Source organism: Lontra canadensis, unplaced genomic scaffold (genome assembly GCF_010015895.1).
Source record: "Lontra canadensis isolate GAN:19392208 unplaced genomic scaffold, GSC_riverotter_1.0 scaffold12, whole genome shotgun sequence".
Lineage (NCBI taxonomy): Eukaryota > Metazoa > Chordata > Mammalia > Carnivora > Mustelidae > Lontra > Lontra canadensis.
Window position 1 is genome coordinate 18,616,050 of NW_022631006.1, and position 16,300 is coordinate 18,632,349.

At 43.1% G+C, this 16,300-nt stretch overlaps 1 protein-coding gene across 1 annotated transcript in view; it reads left to right on the forward strand.

Annotated features, from left to right (window-relative positions):
• The first annotated feature begins 10,886 nt into the window (after positions 1 to 10,886).
• EHD4 (EH domain containing 4) overlaps positions 10,887 to 16,300 on the forward strand; it is a 75,343-nt gene continuing 69,929 nt past the window's right edge. Inside the window, exon 1 of the mRNA XM_032856759.1 lies at positions 10,887 to 11,190. Coding sequence (XP_032712650.1) covers positions 10,955 to 11,190 — 236 coding nt within the window. The 5' untranslated portion in view covers positions 10,887 to 10,954. The remainder of the gene's footprint in view (positions 11,191 to 16,300) is intronic.

Sequence of the window (16,300 nt, forward strand, 5' to 3'; positions counted from 1 at the left end):
CAGGCCTCCCATCAGGCTAGGAACATGACTAAAGAAATAGGTCACCTGAGTCATAGAGAAGCCCAGACCGATGGAAGGTGTGACCAGAAAGGCATGTGGTCCCCACGAGGCCCAGCAAACCTGGAACACTTGGCCCTCTTTCCTGGCCTCTAGGAGATGACGAGTGGTGATAGGTAACGGAAGTTCAGAAAAATCGACTTCCAAAATCCATCCTTGCTACTCAAAGTGTGGTGGGGGACTCATCAGAAATGCAAAAGTTCAGGCCCCACCCCAGATCTGCTGAATCAGAATGTGCCTTTTAAGGAGATTCCCACCTCCCCTCTACACCCATCTCTGCTCCATTCCCACGAGACTACACATATTAAATTTGAATGGTGTAGATTTATGCCACACTCTCCTATAAGCTTGGAAAGCAGGAATCCATGAGCGCCCCTAAGCCACTGGTAAACAGGGCTCCTGGACCTGTGAAACTGGTCCCAGATAATGCGGACCTGAGACACCGCCCATGCCCTCCGCTGGAACAGCCAACAGCCTCGACCTTCACATCTTTTCTCTCCATCTGCAACAAACAGGCTCTCCTTAAATTAGAGTGAGCCACCCCGTAAGACCTGTTTGCTGGCCGGTGAAGACAGCCCTGCCTTGGATTCATCAAAGTGCGTACAATGAGGCTTGTAAAACCATTGTATTATTTGATCACAGAATAAAATGGCCCTGTGGGTAAATGCTGTTGACTCATCTTCGCTCATTATCCAGTGCTACAAAACCAGCCAATTCCTGCCCTCACCCCTGCCTGGGCTTCTCACACACCACTGTGTTCTGTCCCCACGTCCCCGTGAAAACACTTCTCCCCAAGGTCACCAGCGTCCTAATTGCCAGATACACTGAGCCAAATGGCACCAGCCCTTTACAGGCCTTATCTTACTTGATTGTTCTCGGTATTTGGCACTGCAGACCACTCCTGCTTCCTGAAACCATCCCTTCCCACGACTTCCTTGCCAACAGCAGTTCAACTCTGTTCCGCCTGTAAATATTTCTTGCCTTCTCACTACATGCCAGTCACTGTGGTAGGCACTGGGACAATAAAAATGATTAACAATTGACCCCACACTTCAAGGAGCTTCCTTTTGGTCCCACGTAGAAGGGCTTCATCAAAACAGAGCCTTGCAAGACAAAGGGAAAGTTCCATATTAGCTGTATACACATGGGGAATGCATTAGGGGCTGCCAACTAGGCTTCTACCTAGAGGGAGGGGGCAAGGTTTGCCGGACACCATCCATCCTGGTTTCCTTCCCACTTTCCAGCCCCTCCTGTTGTCTCACTGCCCCTGCCCTCCATTAACTCCTGGTATTCCCTGAGGTTCTCTCCTCAGCTCTCCTCTCTTCCCACTCTGTACTCTCCTTAGGCAATCTCATCTACACCCAGGACTTCAACTACCACTTCTATCTTGAAAATTCTCAAACCTTTAGCTCTAGCCAAGCCAGTTTCCTAAGTTCTTGATTCATGGATTCAAATTCTATACCAGTTAGCATTATTTTTCATTACATAATCAAAAAGGTCAAGAAACTTTTGATCTTTTGATTCTTAAGAGTGTCTTAAAGAAGATAGAAGAAATTGATTTCTCTATTTCTTAGCAGATACCCAGGTTCCTCTTAGCTCTTGCTTCTGCCATCCTCAAGTTTGCCTTCTGGTCCAATATGGCTGCTAGAGCTCCACCCATTGTATCCACATTCCAGACAGCAGGGAGGTTAAAGGGTTCTGAACTCCTGCTGACAGTGAACACACCAAAGTAGCCCTGGTCTGCCTACCTCTGAACATCTTTTCTGTGACAGAAAACTAAATTTTTACCTTAACAAGATAATGAGAATTACCAGTTGTCCCAATTTTCTATTGCTGAGCAAATAAACAAAAACAAAACAAAACCCAGAATATAACGGTATAAAAGAACCACCATTTGATTATGCCTACAGATTCTATGGGTCAGGAATTTAAAAAGGGCATAGCAAGGACAAGTCTTATTCATGCTGGGAGGCCTCCACTGAAATGACTTGAAGTTCTTGGGGAGGGCTAAGAGGGCTGGGGTCTGGAAGAGCTGGAGCAGAAGGATCTACCTCTGAGATGAGCAGTGCCTGGGTGAGAGAGGCTGGGACGGCTAAAGGACAAGCTCAGTTTGATTGACTGTCAGTGGCCTCCCCAGTGTGGTGGTTTCAAGATCCCCAGCTTTCTTAAATGGCAGCTCAGGGCTCCAAGAGCGAGTATTATTCAGCGACAGGTGCATGGTGTATTATGATTCAGTGTCGGAAGGCACAGACTATCACTTTCACAGCACACTATTGGCAGATGCACTCACAAGCCAACCTGAATTCCAGTGGAGGGGACCAAGATCCCATCTCTCGATAGGAGGTATATCGGAAAATACACATGGCTATATTTTAAATCCCAGCCTGAATAATTGAATCCTTAATGCTGACGTTCCCTCTCTTCCACTAAGGAAATGTCACATTTGGGTTCTGTTATTCCAGATTCTATATCTAGGAACAAATTCAGTGTTAGTTAGGAATTAGTTTCATCTCTCACTAGCAGAGACCTAACAAATAGGGGCCTCAATACATTCATGGGAAAAAAGCCCACAAGGAGGCCATCCAAGGCTGGCATGGCATGTCCAGGACTCATCAGAGATTCTGCTCCTCCCAGCTCTGAGTAAGCCTCCCATGTGTAGTTCTTGGCCTCATGGTCCGAGATGGGCCCTTAGGTGCCAGCCAACACATCCCTATCCCAGACTACAAGAGAGAGGACAGGGAGAGCCAAATTGAACTTTTTCTCGTTCTAAAGGAGACTTCCTGCAACTCCCACGCATCCTTCAGGTAACATACCAGCAACCAGCCCTTGGTCTTAGGATCACACTTAATTGCACAGAGACTGGAAAATTTTGTCTTTACCTGGTAGCAATGGGCCTGGCTAAAAATGAGAGATCATGTATAGGCGGCTGCCTGTCTTACTACAACTACCTACTAGACATCTCTACCTGCAGTGTCCTATAAGCCAACATCTCCAAGTGGCAGCAGTGACTTGGGTAAGTGGCCACAGAGAAAGGAGAGGTGTGTGTGAGAATGAAGGGGGCTCTTTGCCAAAGTAGCTCCTCTAATCTTTTTATCATGTGTCTCTCAGGTCTTTAACTTCTCTGGGACTTAAAGTATCAGAGTAACACACTGCAGTTGGTATGCATCTAGAACAACCACTGAATACGATCTACGGCAAACCTTGTGAGGGGCGCCTGGGCAGCTCAGTCAGTTAAGTGTCCGACTCTTGATTTCAGCTCAGATCACGATCTCAGGGTCATGAGATGGAGGCCCATATTGGACTCCGGGCTGGGCGTGGAATCTGCTTAAGATTCTCTCTCCCTCTCCTTCTGTCCTTCTCTACCCTGCTCACACCCACCAGCACAGTCTCTCTCCCTCTCTTAAAAAAAAAAAAAAGAGAGCAAACCTTGTGAACATCAAATTGCCAAGAATAAGAAGGGGGAAAAAAAAAAAACCCTTCCACAAGGATTACGATTAAAATTTCCATATAGTAAAGAGAGTTGTTGAGTGTTGTTATCAAAATACTTATTTCATGAATTATTTAATCCAACAAAAATCCAGGTAACTAATGGCACTCTCTGCAAAACTTTAGCCTGAAAATAATAATGGGATTCAGATGAAAAGGTGACTATGATTGGAATTGTTGAGTCTGAAGAAAGAAAACCAAAAGAAGATCACAGCTTGTAAATGGATGTGAGATGACTGTCCTGAGGGCGGATCAAGAACACAAAGCAGTTGTATGAAGACAGAAAAGGGAGAAAAATAAGGTGTTATAATGTGTCCTCTGGGCCAGGCTCTTTCAGGACTTCCACTGGTTTTAAGATTAAAGGCAGTAACTTTTTTTCTCCTTCAAATTTTTTCTGATTATAAAACAAGAGCATGTTTATTGTGTAAAAATCTGAAAAATGCAAAAGCACATAAAGAAGGAAACTAAGAACATTTATCATTCCAAAATCCAGAGATCATTACTATTTTGGGGTTTATCTTTCCATGTTTTCATGTCTTTAGAGACTTTTTTTTTGAAGTACAAAAACCCTATACGTTTTTTAATTATGGTAAAATATACATGATGTAAAATTTACATCTTAACCATTTTTATAGCCATTTTATAGCCCAGTAGTGTTACCTATGATCACATTGTTGTGATCTCCTGGATTTTTTTCATTTTGCGAAACTGAAACTCTATACTACTGAAAACTCCTCATTTCCTCTTCCCTCCAGCCTCCAGTCACCACCATTTGACTTTCTGTTTCTATGAATTTGACTACTTTAGATACCTCATAGAAGTGGAATCATATACTATTTATCTTTTTGTAACTAGTTTATTTCATTTGGCATCATGTTCTCAAGGTTCTTGCAGATTATGGCATGTGACAGGACTTCCTTCCTTTTTAAGCCTAAATAATATTTCATTGTATGTATATACCACATTTTGTTTATCCATTCATCCATCAGTGGAAGCTTGGGTGGCATCCACCTCTTGGCTATTATAAATAGTGCTGCTATGAACACGGATGTGAAAATATCTCTTAAAGACCCTACTTTCGGGGATGCCTGGGTGGCTCAGTTGGTTGGACAACTGCCTTTGGCCCAGGTCATGATCCCGGAGTCCCAGGATCGAGACCCGCATCGGGCTCCCAGCTCCACGGGGAGTCTGCTTCTCTCTCTGCCCTTCTCCTCACTCATGCTCTCTCTCACTGTCTCTCTCTCAAATAAATAAATAAAATCTTTAAAAAAAAAAAAAAAAAGACCCTACTTTCAAGTTTTTTGGATATATACCCAGAAGTAGGATGACTGGATCACATAGTAGTTGTATTTTTAATTTTTCAAGGGATTACCATGCTGTTTTCCATAGTAATTGAATGTCTTCTCTTCTGTAATCTTTTTTTCCACTTAAAAATGTATTCTGAGTATTTTCCCAGGTCATTAACATTCTTTCTCTATGACACAATTTTCAGAGACTGCATAGGAATCCATTATCTATCTAACTAATCCTCCATTCGGAGAACGGCTAATTACAGCTTTTCACTATTGTAAGTGTTATGCTGATAAACATACTTTAGATAAAACTTTGCACTGCTTATTTCCTCAGGGCAAAAGTTCTGAGTCTAGAAGTCTGAGCATTTTTAACAACTAGTAAACATATAGTTAAACAAGATAAACCACAGATATTTAAAGCACACAATTTGATGAGTTTGAGCAGATCTGTACAACTGTCAACCATCACCACAATCAAGGTAATGAACAAATCCTTCATCCTCAAAACTTTTCTCATGCTCTTGGTCATTCTTCCCTATGTTCTTCCTTTGCTGGCTCATGTAGTAAGTATATGCTTGACTTTTTAAGAAATTGTAAAACCGGGGCACCTGGGTGGCTCAGTGGATTAAAGCCTCTGCCTTCAGCTCAGGTCATGATCCCAGGGTCCTGGGATCGAGCCCCACATCGGGCTCTCTGCTCGGCAGGGAGCCTGCTTCCCTTCCCCTCTCTCTGCCTGCCTCTCTGCCTACTTGTGATCGCTGTCTATCAAATAAATAAATAAATAAAATTAAAAAAAAAAAGAAATTGCCAAACTGTTTTCTAAAGGAGTTGTATAATTTTACATTCCACTGTCAACCTATGAGAGTTCCAGTTGCTCCACATCCTCACCAACAACTGGTATGGTCAGTCTTCTAATTTTAGGCATTCTAATAGGTATGTAGTAGTATCTTGTTGTGGTTTTAATTTGCATTTTCCTAATGACTCATTAAAAAGATGTTGAACATCTTTTTATGTGCTTATTTGCCCATACATCTTCTTTGGTGAAGTAGCTGCTTAAATTTTTTCTCCATGTCTTAAATTGGGTTGTTTTCTTATTATTAAATTTTAAGAGGTCTTTGTATATTCTGGATATAAGTTCTTTATCAGATATGTAATTTGAAAATATAGTCTGTGCCTTGTCTTTTCATTTTCTTAACAGTATCCTTCAAAGATCAGAAGTTCTTAATCTTGATGAAGTCCAATTTATTTTTTTCTCTTATGGATCATGCTTTTGGTATCACCTAAGAAATCTTTCCCTACATAATATCCAAAGGTTTTCTACTATTTTTTTTTAAGATTTTATTTATTTATTTGAGAGAGCAAGCAAGCACACACAGGAGGAGCAGCAGAGGGAGAGGTAGAAGCAGGCACCCCACTGAGCAGGAAGCCCTATGTAGGGCTAGATCCCAGGATCCTGGGATCATGACCTGAGCCGAAGGCAGTTGCTTAACCAACTGAGCCACCCAGGCACCCCTGTATGATGTTTTCTTCTAGAAGTTTCATAATTTTAAGTTTTACATTTTAAAAAAAGATTTATTTTTTTGATAGAGATCACAAGTAGGCAGAAAGGCAGGTGGGGGGTGCAGGGGAGAGGGAAATAGGCTCCTTGCTGAGCAGAGAGCCCAATGTGGGGATCGATCCCAGGACCCTTAATCATGACCTGAACCAAAGGCAGAGGGTTAACCCACTGATCCACCCAGGTGCCCCTTAAGTTTTATATTTATGTCATAGTCATTTTGAGTTAATTTTTATACACAATGCAAGGTATGGGTCAAAGTTTATATTTTTTGCATAAGGATATCCAATTGTTGTAGCATTATTGGTTGACAAGAATTTTCCTCATCCGTTGAATTGCCTTTGCACTTTGTCAAAAATCAGTTGATTATATATCTGTGGGTCTATTTCTGAGCTCTATTTATTTCTTTGATGTATTAGTCTACCTTTATACCAATACCACACTGTCTTGTCTTGATTTCTGTAGGTTTATAAGTCTTGAAATTAGGTAGTGTAAGTCCTCCAGCTTTGTTAGTTTTTTTAAGTCATTTTGGCTAGATCTTTTGCACTTACATATAGATTTTGGAATCAGCCTGTCAATTCTTACAAAAATAACAACCTGCTGGAATTGTGCTAAATCTATACATTAGTTTGGAGAAAACTGACATTTTAACAATCTTGAATTTTCTGATCCATAAGCCTGGTATATGGTGTATATCTCCATTTATTTTAGGCCTTTTTTATTTTCAGAAATGTTTTGTGGTTCTCAGTGTATAGACCTTGTCCATTTTTTTTTTTTTAATTAGAGAGAGCATGCACGTGAGCAGGGGAGAGGGGCAGAGAGAGAGAGAGTCTTAAGCCCCGGAGCCTGACATGGGGCCCAATCTCACAACCCTAAGATCATGACCTACAATGAAATCAAGAGTTGGATGTTTAACCTACTGAGACATCCAGGAGCCCCTAGACCTTGTACATTTTTAAATCTGATTTATTCTTAAGCATTTCATATTTTTGATGCTATTATAAGTGTCATTGATTTTTTTATTTCATTGTCCCATTGTTCAGTTTTAGTATATAAAGACATAGCTGGGTTTTGTATAAGTGTATTGTATCTGATCCCCTTACTAAACTCACTTCTTAATCCTAGTAGCTTTTTTGGTAGGTTCCATAGAATTTTCTACATAGATGGTCATATCTTCTGCAAATAAAGACAATTTTCCCTATTCCTATCCAATCTGGATACCTTTTCTTTTTCTTATTGTACTGGTTAGAACCTCTAGTATGACATTGAACAGAAGTGATAAGAGTAAACAACTTTACCTTGTTCCTGATTTTAGCATTCACCATTAAGTATGATGTTGCAGAAATCTTGAATGTGCATTTTCAAGATTTTTGATAAATATGGATACCATTAAAGTGCCAATTTACACCATATCCAATAATGTATGTGATGATACCTTTTTCCACACTCTTGCCAACATTAGGCATTATCTTAGAAAAATAGGCCTGCCATCCTTAATGTTATCTATTTATTTTAAATTTATGGTTTTTGACTATTAATGGAGGTTAGCATCATTTAACGTTTATTGGCCAATTATATTTGTCTTTAGTCGTCTATGTCCTCTGCTCATTTTCTATTGGAGCATCATTTCTTTTTTTTTTTTTTTTTAAGATTTTATTTATTTATTTGAAAGAGAGGCAGTGAGAGAGAGCATGAGCTAGGAGAAGGTCAGAGGGAGAAGCAGACTCCCCGTGGAGCTGGGAGCCCGATGTGGGACTCGATCCCGGGACTCCGAGATCATGACCTGAGCTGAAAGCAGTTGTCCAACCAACTGAGCCACCCAGGCGTCCCTGGAGCATCATTTCTTTTTTAATAATTTTAGAGTAGCTTTTAAAGTTCTACTATCCTTAATTAAATATATCTATTATATATGTCTGTCAATAGTTTTTCCAATTTGTTTTTGACCTTTGTTTATGGATTTATTTTTTATATATATTATTTTTTTAAAAGATTTTATTTATTCATTTGACAGAGATCACAAGTAGGCAGAGGCAGGCAGAGAAAGAGAGGGAAGCAGGCTCCCTGTTGAGCAGAGAGCCGGATGTGGGGCTTGATCCCAGGACCCTGAGATCATGACCTGAGCCGAAGGCAGAGGCTTAACCCTCTGAGCCACCCAGGTGCCCCTATATACTATTTTTAATAGAATATTTTAGAGCAGTCTCAGATTCACAGCAAAATGGAGCATAAAATACACGGAGTTTCCATGTACCTCCTGCCTCCCCAATACATAACCTCCCATTGCCAACATCCCATACCAGCAATATCCACCAGAGTATAACTGATTCACTCAAATCAATGAATCTAGCCTACACTGACACATCATTATCACCCCAAATCCACAGTTTACATTAAGGTTCACTCTTGGTGGTATATGTTCAATGAATTTGGACAAATGTATAATGACATTATCATACAGAATTATTTTCACTATTCTATAAATCTCCTTGCTCTTCCTCTTCATCCTTCCCTCTTTCTTAACCCCTGGCAATCACTGATCTTTTTACTGTCCCCATAGCTTTGCCTTTTCAAGAATGTTGTATAGTCAAATCATAGAGTGTGCAGCCTTTTCAGATTGTCTTCTTTCACTTAGTAGTATGGATTTAAGGTTTCTCTGTGTCTTTCCCTGACTTGATAGTTCGTTTCGTTTTAGTACTGAATAATATTCTATCAGCTGGTTGTACCACGATGTGTGTCCAGTGAAGGGCATCTTGGTTGCTTCCAAGTGTGGGCAATTATGAATAAAGCTGCTCTAAATATCCATGTCCGGTTTTTAGAAGACATAAGTTTTCAGCTTATTTGGGCAAATGCCAAGGTGTGCAATTTCTGGATCATATGGTAAAGAGTATGATTACATGGGTTTGTATTTTAAAAAATACACTAAAGCCTTCACTTTTTTGTTGAAATTCCTGCCAACCTTTTCCTTTACAATTTCTGTCTTTGGTTTTGATTAGAAAAGCTTTTCCCTTCCAAAATTTCATAAATCTTCACATGTACCTTCTTCTAGTACATCTATATGTTTCTTTTATTTTTACATTTTTAACCTTTGTTTTATTTTGACATGAGGCAGATATCGAAGTTCATTTTCCTTTGGCTTTCTTTTCACTTCCCTAGTTGCATACAGCTTCCTCTAAATATTTGATCCACACAATTCCCAAGGAGTTTCCATTTTTACAAACAAGGAAACTGAGGCAGAGAAGAAGCTCATTGCATTTAAAGCCGTATAGCCATTAACTTAGTCGTCAGGATTCAGACTCAGGTCTCTTGATGCTGAGTCCTGTTTTCTCTTCACCATAGCCCTGGCTCTGAAAGTATAGTCCACAGACAGCATTGGAAACACCTGAGAGCTTGTTAGAAATGCAGTCTGGGCTCCCAACCCACACCCTGGAATCAGAATCTGCATTTCTAACAAGTTAGAGAAGTACTATTGTGTAGCATATTTCCCCAAATTTAGGGTATGTCAGAATCACCTGGGAGCGCTTGTCAAGCTCCATCCCTCCTCAATACTTTAACTCAGTGGGTCTGGGGGAGATGCAGAAATCTGCATTTTAACAAGTATCCCAGGTTATTCTTAAGCAGGTGACTCCATGGATTACACCTGAGGAAGGCTCTAAAACAACTGAGAAATATTCTCAAACCTAGAGCACCAAAAGTGATAGCTGATTATTTCTCCAGTCTCAATTTAGACGTGTCCTGTTAAGCAGAGAAAGAGAGAGCTAGACCGTAGCAATAACTCTTTTACATATCCCTATGTGGTAATTAGGTTATAATAATAAGGATGATGATTAAACCCTCAATTTTACATTTAATCAAATAAAGAAAAATAAGGGCAAAAGGCCTTCGATCTATCCAGAATTTAGTGGAGGCAGTGTGAAGTAGGAGGAATATCTAACCAAGTAAATTGGAGTCTCCTTCCCCTTATTCAAATCTTGTCAGTATGTCTGTGAGTCAAGGTCTCTTCAGAAATAAAATGAAGGTAAATAACCCGCCAGCGGTAGAAAGAACCTGCCTATCAACTTCTGCACTTTTGTCCCCAGTATCGACTGGGAGGGGTAAACTTCCTGGGAGACTAAGCAGTCTCCGGAGGCTCATTTTTGCCAGCTCAGATGTGCTCGGAAGCCGACGCCTCCTGGCCAGAGGTGGGGCTCCCGCGACCTAAGGGGGGGCCCTCCGCTGACCCGTCTGCGCCACCGGGCTTGGGGACACCCTCTCCCGCGCCCAGTCCCGCGGAGAGACTCCGTCATCAATAATTCATTAAGAACCTCCTCTCCATTGGCTGACGCCACCACCCCCGCGCTGGCAGCGACCCAATGAGGAAGGAGTTGAGTGACCCTTCTGAATAGTGAACGAGTTGCCGTGACGTAACGACCAGCGATTGGCTGCGACGGCACGAGGCGGGGCCAGCTCGGGCGGCGACGAGAGCTGCTGGGACAGCTCAGTGCGAGCCGGGGAGGGTCGGACCCGGAGCCTGGTGGGAGCGCCGGGCAGACGCCGAGAGGGCGGGCGCGGGGCGCCGACCGGCCGCAGGATGTTCAGCTGGATGGGGCGGCAGGCGGGCGGGCGCGAGCGCGCGGGAGGCGCGGACGCGGTGCAGACGGTGACTGGCGGCCTGCGCTCGCTCTACCTGCGCAAGGTGCTGCCACTGGAGGAGGCGTACCGCTTCCACGAGTTCCACTCGCCAGCGCTGGAGGACGCCGACTTCGATAACAAGCCCATGATCCTGCTGGTGGGCCAGTACAGCACCGGCAAGACCACCTTCATCAGGTAACCCGCCCCGCCCGCTCGTCGCCCTCGCCGGGACCCCTGCTCCCACCACCTAGGTGGGGGCGGTCCTCCCCACGTGTGCGGGTGCTGTCACTAGCCTCCCACCGCCCTCGGACGTCCTGCAGCGCCCGCTTCCCCGGTGCGGAATCCCCCCGCGGCTGTTTCCCCCTCCAGCATCGGCGTGAGCTCAGGTTCACCGTCCAAAAGCGCAGCCTGGGAGCCCTCCGTCTCGGCCCGGGGTGCGGCCGCCCGGGAAGGGGCTGCCTCTCCCCCACGCAGGCAGGAAGGTCCCCGGAACCCCTTCTCCGTGTACTCTGAGCCCTCCTTCCATACTCTTGATAAAGGACTCTTCCGACTAGATTTGTTCTGTCACCCTGGCCTGGGGACCCGGGGAAGGGAGGGAGGAGAGCGAGGCTATAATAAGCATCTTCTTGATGAGCGAGTGGGGCCTAGGGCTAGAAATGGGGACGGGTGTGTGTGGTATCGGAATGGGCTATTGAGTCATAGTTGAAGAATTAAACCCCCAGCGCATAACTTTATCGAATGAATGGATGAATGAATGAATGGCAACAGGGGAGGGTACTTCTCCAACACCCCCTTCCATTAAAGTCCTTGTGTGCCATCCCCCACCACAGTGTTGTGGGGAGCGGGTGGAGAGGCCGCTTTTATTAGCTCCTGCACAGCCTCGCCTTTATCCGGCTGTAGGAAGTTAACTATGTAGCAGCCCCAGTCGGCGCCCAGTGGAACTAAGGGGGAGTGTCATATTACTATTCGTTAGTTTCCATTTCTTAGGTGGGTCATTCCCTCCTCCCTTGACAACTGAAAATATTTGTCATGCTTGCTCTGTCTCCAAAAGCAAACAATTACTGTGCATGCGCTAAGGCTCAGATCATATGGCTTCGTCTGAAGTGATTTTTGTTGGGAAATCATTTACATTGAAACGAACTTCTTTTTGAAGAAGACTGTGACTTCTAAACCAGAAGTAAGACACTTTCAAGGCTTACTTTCTTTGCTTAGGAAATTTATCTTCCTGGCTTAAACCCTAGGTCAGTTAAAACAAATCATTTAAGCTTTTGGTCTACAGTTTGGGAAATTGTAACAGTCTCTTCATTACTGATGTTCAACAGGTATCCAGAAAACTGCACCTATATTTGGATATATGCTGTTTCTATTAAACAGCAGTCTCTTTTTCTCCACTCCAGTGACCTAAATAGTTCCTACAAATAGAGTAGTTGTCACTACAGGAAATGTGTTCAATCCAGACGTACAGTACTGATCCATTATGAATGAATTCAGCAAAAGCAAATACACTATATTGAAATATAGTTCTAGATAGTAAAGTGAAAGTGAAGGAAGACTGAAGGAATTTGGTGTTTATTAATAAGGTGAAAATAGTATTAAATATATCACCCCAGACACTCAAACCTAAAAAAGTCACAGTCACCGGTACCTTGAAAGATGAAAGACAATACCTTTCAGGTCTCGGTAATATTAACCAGTTTTTAAGTATATGGGATACTGATTTATTGAGACCAAGTGTACAAGAGTAGAAGGTGGGCCTTTTGAAACACACAGATAAGGGATCAGAAGCTGCCATTGTCATAATTATAATAATCGCAGACATGAGCAATGGCATGCTCATGGCACCCTGGGCATTTCCTCCTGTCTGTCTCTGGCACAGGGCTTTATACTGCCCTGTGTGATTAGGGAGCCGTGGTGCTGCTGTCCCCACCAGGATGTGAAGTGGCCATCTCTCTGCTCACATAGCCTCACTCTTCTCTCTTTTTCATCATTTGTGGGGAGCTCTGTGGAATGGCTAAGCATCCTTGTAAGAACGATTTTGAGGCTTGACTCCTGGGAACTTCATCCATATGGACCACTTCTCAGTAGGCACGGGAGGCAGGTGAGACCTCGGGGGAGGGAGGAGTCAGTCACCTTACCAAGAGGTCACTTGCTCTTTGAGACCTTCTCTGGCCTAAGTGACTTTGTCCTTATGCAGTGGGCACAAAGTGGACCTGTGAGATTAGAAGGAAATCACGGTGCGCAAGAAGCTTGGTGAGCTACCAGAGATCTGAGTTTGGTTTCAGAGCGGAGGTAGGAGCAGGAGACTTAAGTCCTAAGAGGAAAGCCCCAAACAAAAGGGCAGCTACCCTCTAGAGTCTGCCCTGGGAAGCAGTGGAGTTGGCCCAGGATGCTGACCCTCCTGGATCCTGCCTGCATCCATGGCTGTCTTTTCTCTGAAGCTTATCAGTGCCTGGATTGTTTGTTTCTAGCCATTGAGCACTAGAAGCTTATACTTGGCTATGGGGTACACCTATTTACATAGTCAAAGATTCCCATCCATCTGACTTCCTGTATATCCCAAGAGGTCACTGGTAACACAGAGCCCGCACTGACAGGAAGGAAACTTCTCTCATTCTAAAGCCAGTCAGCAAGGCCTTTGGTGTGCATCGCATACCTTTAATAAAACCATTCTTCCCTCCTTTGTCCCTTGACTGGGAAGAAGTAAGAGCCCCACTAAAAACATGGTGAGTCAAAACTTTGTCAGGAATGAGGAAATTAAATGTGTGCCTTGTTCTAATTAAAAGGTCTTCTAGATGGGATGGATGAAAAATCTGAGTGTCAAAAACTATACTTACTTTTTAGAAGTGTATGGAAGTATATGGAAGGAGAGTCTTGGTGGACCCTCCTCACATGGGTCACAAAACTGGCCCAGAAGGTGACTTCAGATGTGATGGAGGTATTTGTCAAAGTTTTCTTGGGATAGAAGCAGAACAGCTAATGTACCTACCGTCTGACAGTTTCATTTCTCAGAAGTCAGTTTTATTTCTCAGAAGGCAGAGGATGCTATGAGAGAAACCATGGGTGCTCTACCTCTAACCAGTAAGACTTAGCCAAAAAAGGAGAAGAGATGGGTATGGGGAAAAGTGGCCATGTTGTCTTAGACTATGTAACAGCCAAGGAAGGGTGGATATTGGGCCCAGCCAGGCTTATATCCAAAACCTGAGGAAAACAGATTTCAGAGCTTCCCCCAGAAAATACCTGGGCCTAGGTGCTGTGAAGGAAGACATTTCCTCTGAGAGGAGGTGAGGCTCACTGAAAATCAATTCAAACCACACAGTTGGCATATCTTTTTTTTTTTTTAATCAATTCAAACCACACAGTTGGCATATCTTTTTTTAAAGATTTTATTTATTTATTTATTTATTTATTTATTTATTTGACAGACAGAGATCACAAGTACGCAGAGAGGCAGGCAAAGAGGAGAGGAAGCAGGCTCCCTGCTGAGCAGAGAGCTCTATTCGGGGCTCGATCCCAGGACCCTGAGATCATGACCTGAACCGAAGGCAGAGGCTTAACCCACATTGCCAAAGGAATAGAGGGGTGCCTGGGGGGCTTAGTTGGTTAAGCGGCTGCCTTCGACTCAGGTCATGATACCAGGGTCCTGGAATCAAGTCCCACATCAGGCTCCTTGCTCAGCAGGGAGCCTGCTTCTCCCTCTCCCTCTGCCGCAGCTTATGTGCACTCTATCTCTCTCTCTCTCCCTCTCTCTCTGTCAAATAAATAAATAAAATCTTAAAAAAAAAAAAAAAAGGAATAGAGAATGACTGCTAATGGCTACAGGGTTTCTTTTTGGGGTGATGACAATGTTCTGAAATTAGAAAGTAGTGTTAGTTGCACAACTTTGTGAAGTTACAAAAAACCAGAGAAGCGTATCTTACCCTTTAAAAGGGTAGGTTTTATGGTATATTAATTTTATTTCAGTTAAAAATATAAAACAGTTCGGTCTTCCAACAGTTCAGCATCCTGTGATTTCTTTAGTTTCCATAATTGTGCAATTAGTGCCAGTCAAGTAATTTCTACATCTCTATCCAATAATTTAAAATAAAAATGGTTGCCAGAAAGAAAGCAAACCAAAAATTGTGGAAATAAGCCAAAAGAACACATGGAGAAAAGGAACTAAGGAATATACATGAGGGGAAAAGGGAGTACAGAGACACCTGGGGGGCGCAGTCAGTTAAGCATCTCACTCCTGCTTTCAGCTCAGGCGTTGATTTCAGGTCATGAAATCGAGCCCGGCTGCCTGGGCACTGAGCATGGAGTCTGTTTAAGACTCTCTTCCTCTGTCCCTCCCCTCTGTGTGACTTCTCTTTCTCTCTCTCCCTCAAATAAATAAATAAATCCTAAAAAAAAAAAAAAAAAGAAAGAAAGAAAGAAAAAGGAAAACAAGTAGCTATCACACAGTCCCTGTATTTCCCCCCATGATTCTTGTCAGTGTATAAACGTTTGTTTTTCCTAACACTCTAAGTAAAGTCAAAGTCTAATATTTTCCTATAAAATGCTTGATAAAGTAATTGTGTTTTAAAACTTTAAATATCAGTTAAATATAGTTAATAGGGGGAAAGTTCAAGTTCCCTGTGCAAGTGTGGAAACAAGGTTTATGGACAGTATGAAGTCTTAAGAAGCTTTTTGGACAAGAAAAGGCGTTTTCCGGTATGATTAGAACAAGAAAAAGAATCAGGAAGTGATAGGCCCATTGCTTGGGACTCTTGCTGTAACCTTCAAAGAAAGCAGAACTACTCAGCTAGTATTGTCTTGTCTCCTTTTCTCTCAAAAGCAAATGATCCAGAGATGGGAAAAGGAGCCCAGCCGGGTGGGAAAGGGGATCCAAGCCCGGAAGGTGAGGAGCGCCCCAGGGGCGGTGCAGGCATGGCACTGTAAATACTGGGGGGTCAGGAGGTAGTTGGCAGGACCAGATAGGAAGAACTTGTAGTTGGGCTCAAAGGGCTGTGTCTGGTAATTTTTAAGAAGTTATGAAGAATAGGAGGAGTATCAGAAAACTTGAAGCAGGCACATGTCCCAGTTTTCAGAAGAAGGGGGAAATAGATGCTATTAAAGAACAAAGCTCGATTTCATTCCTTTGATAAGCTCTAGAGTCTGTTATTAAAGTGAAGAGAAGTGAAGGCTCTCACTAGGAGGCAGCCTGGTTTACCCATTAAAGAAAATCCCGTTAAGGAAACACTGTGGGCCCTGATGGGTGGTTCTCACTGTCAGCCAGGCCCTGGAGCCCCTGAAAATGATAGTCTGCTCTGCCAAATACCTAGCCATT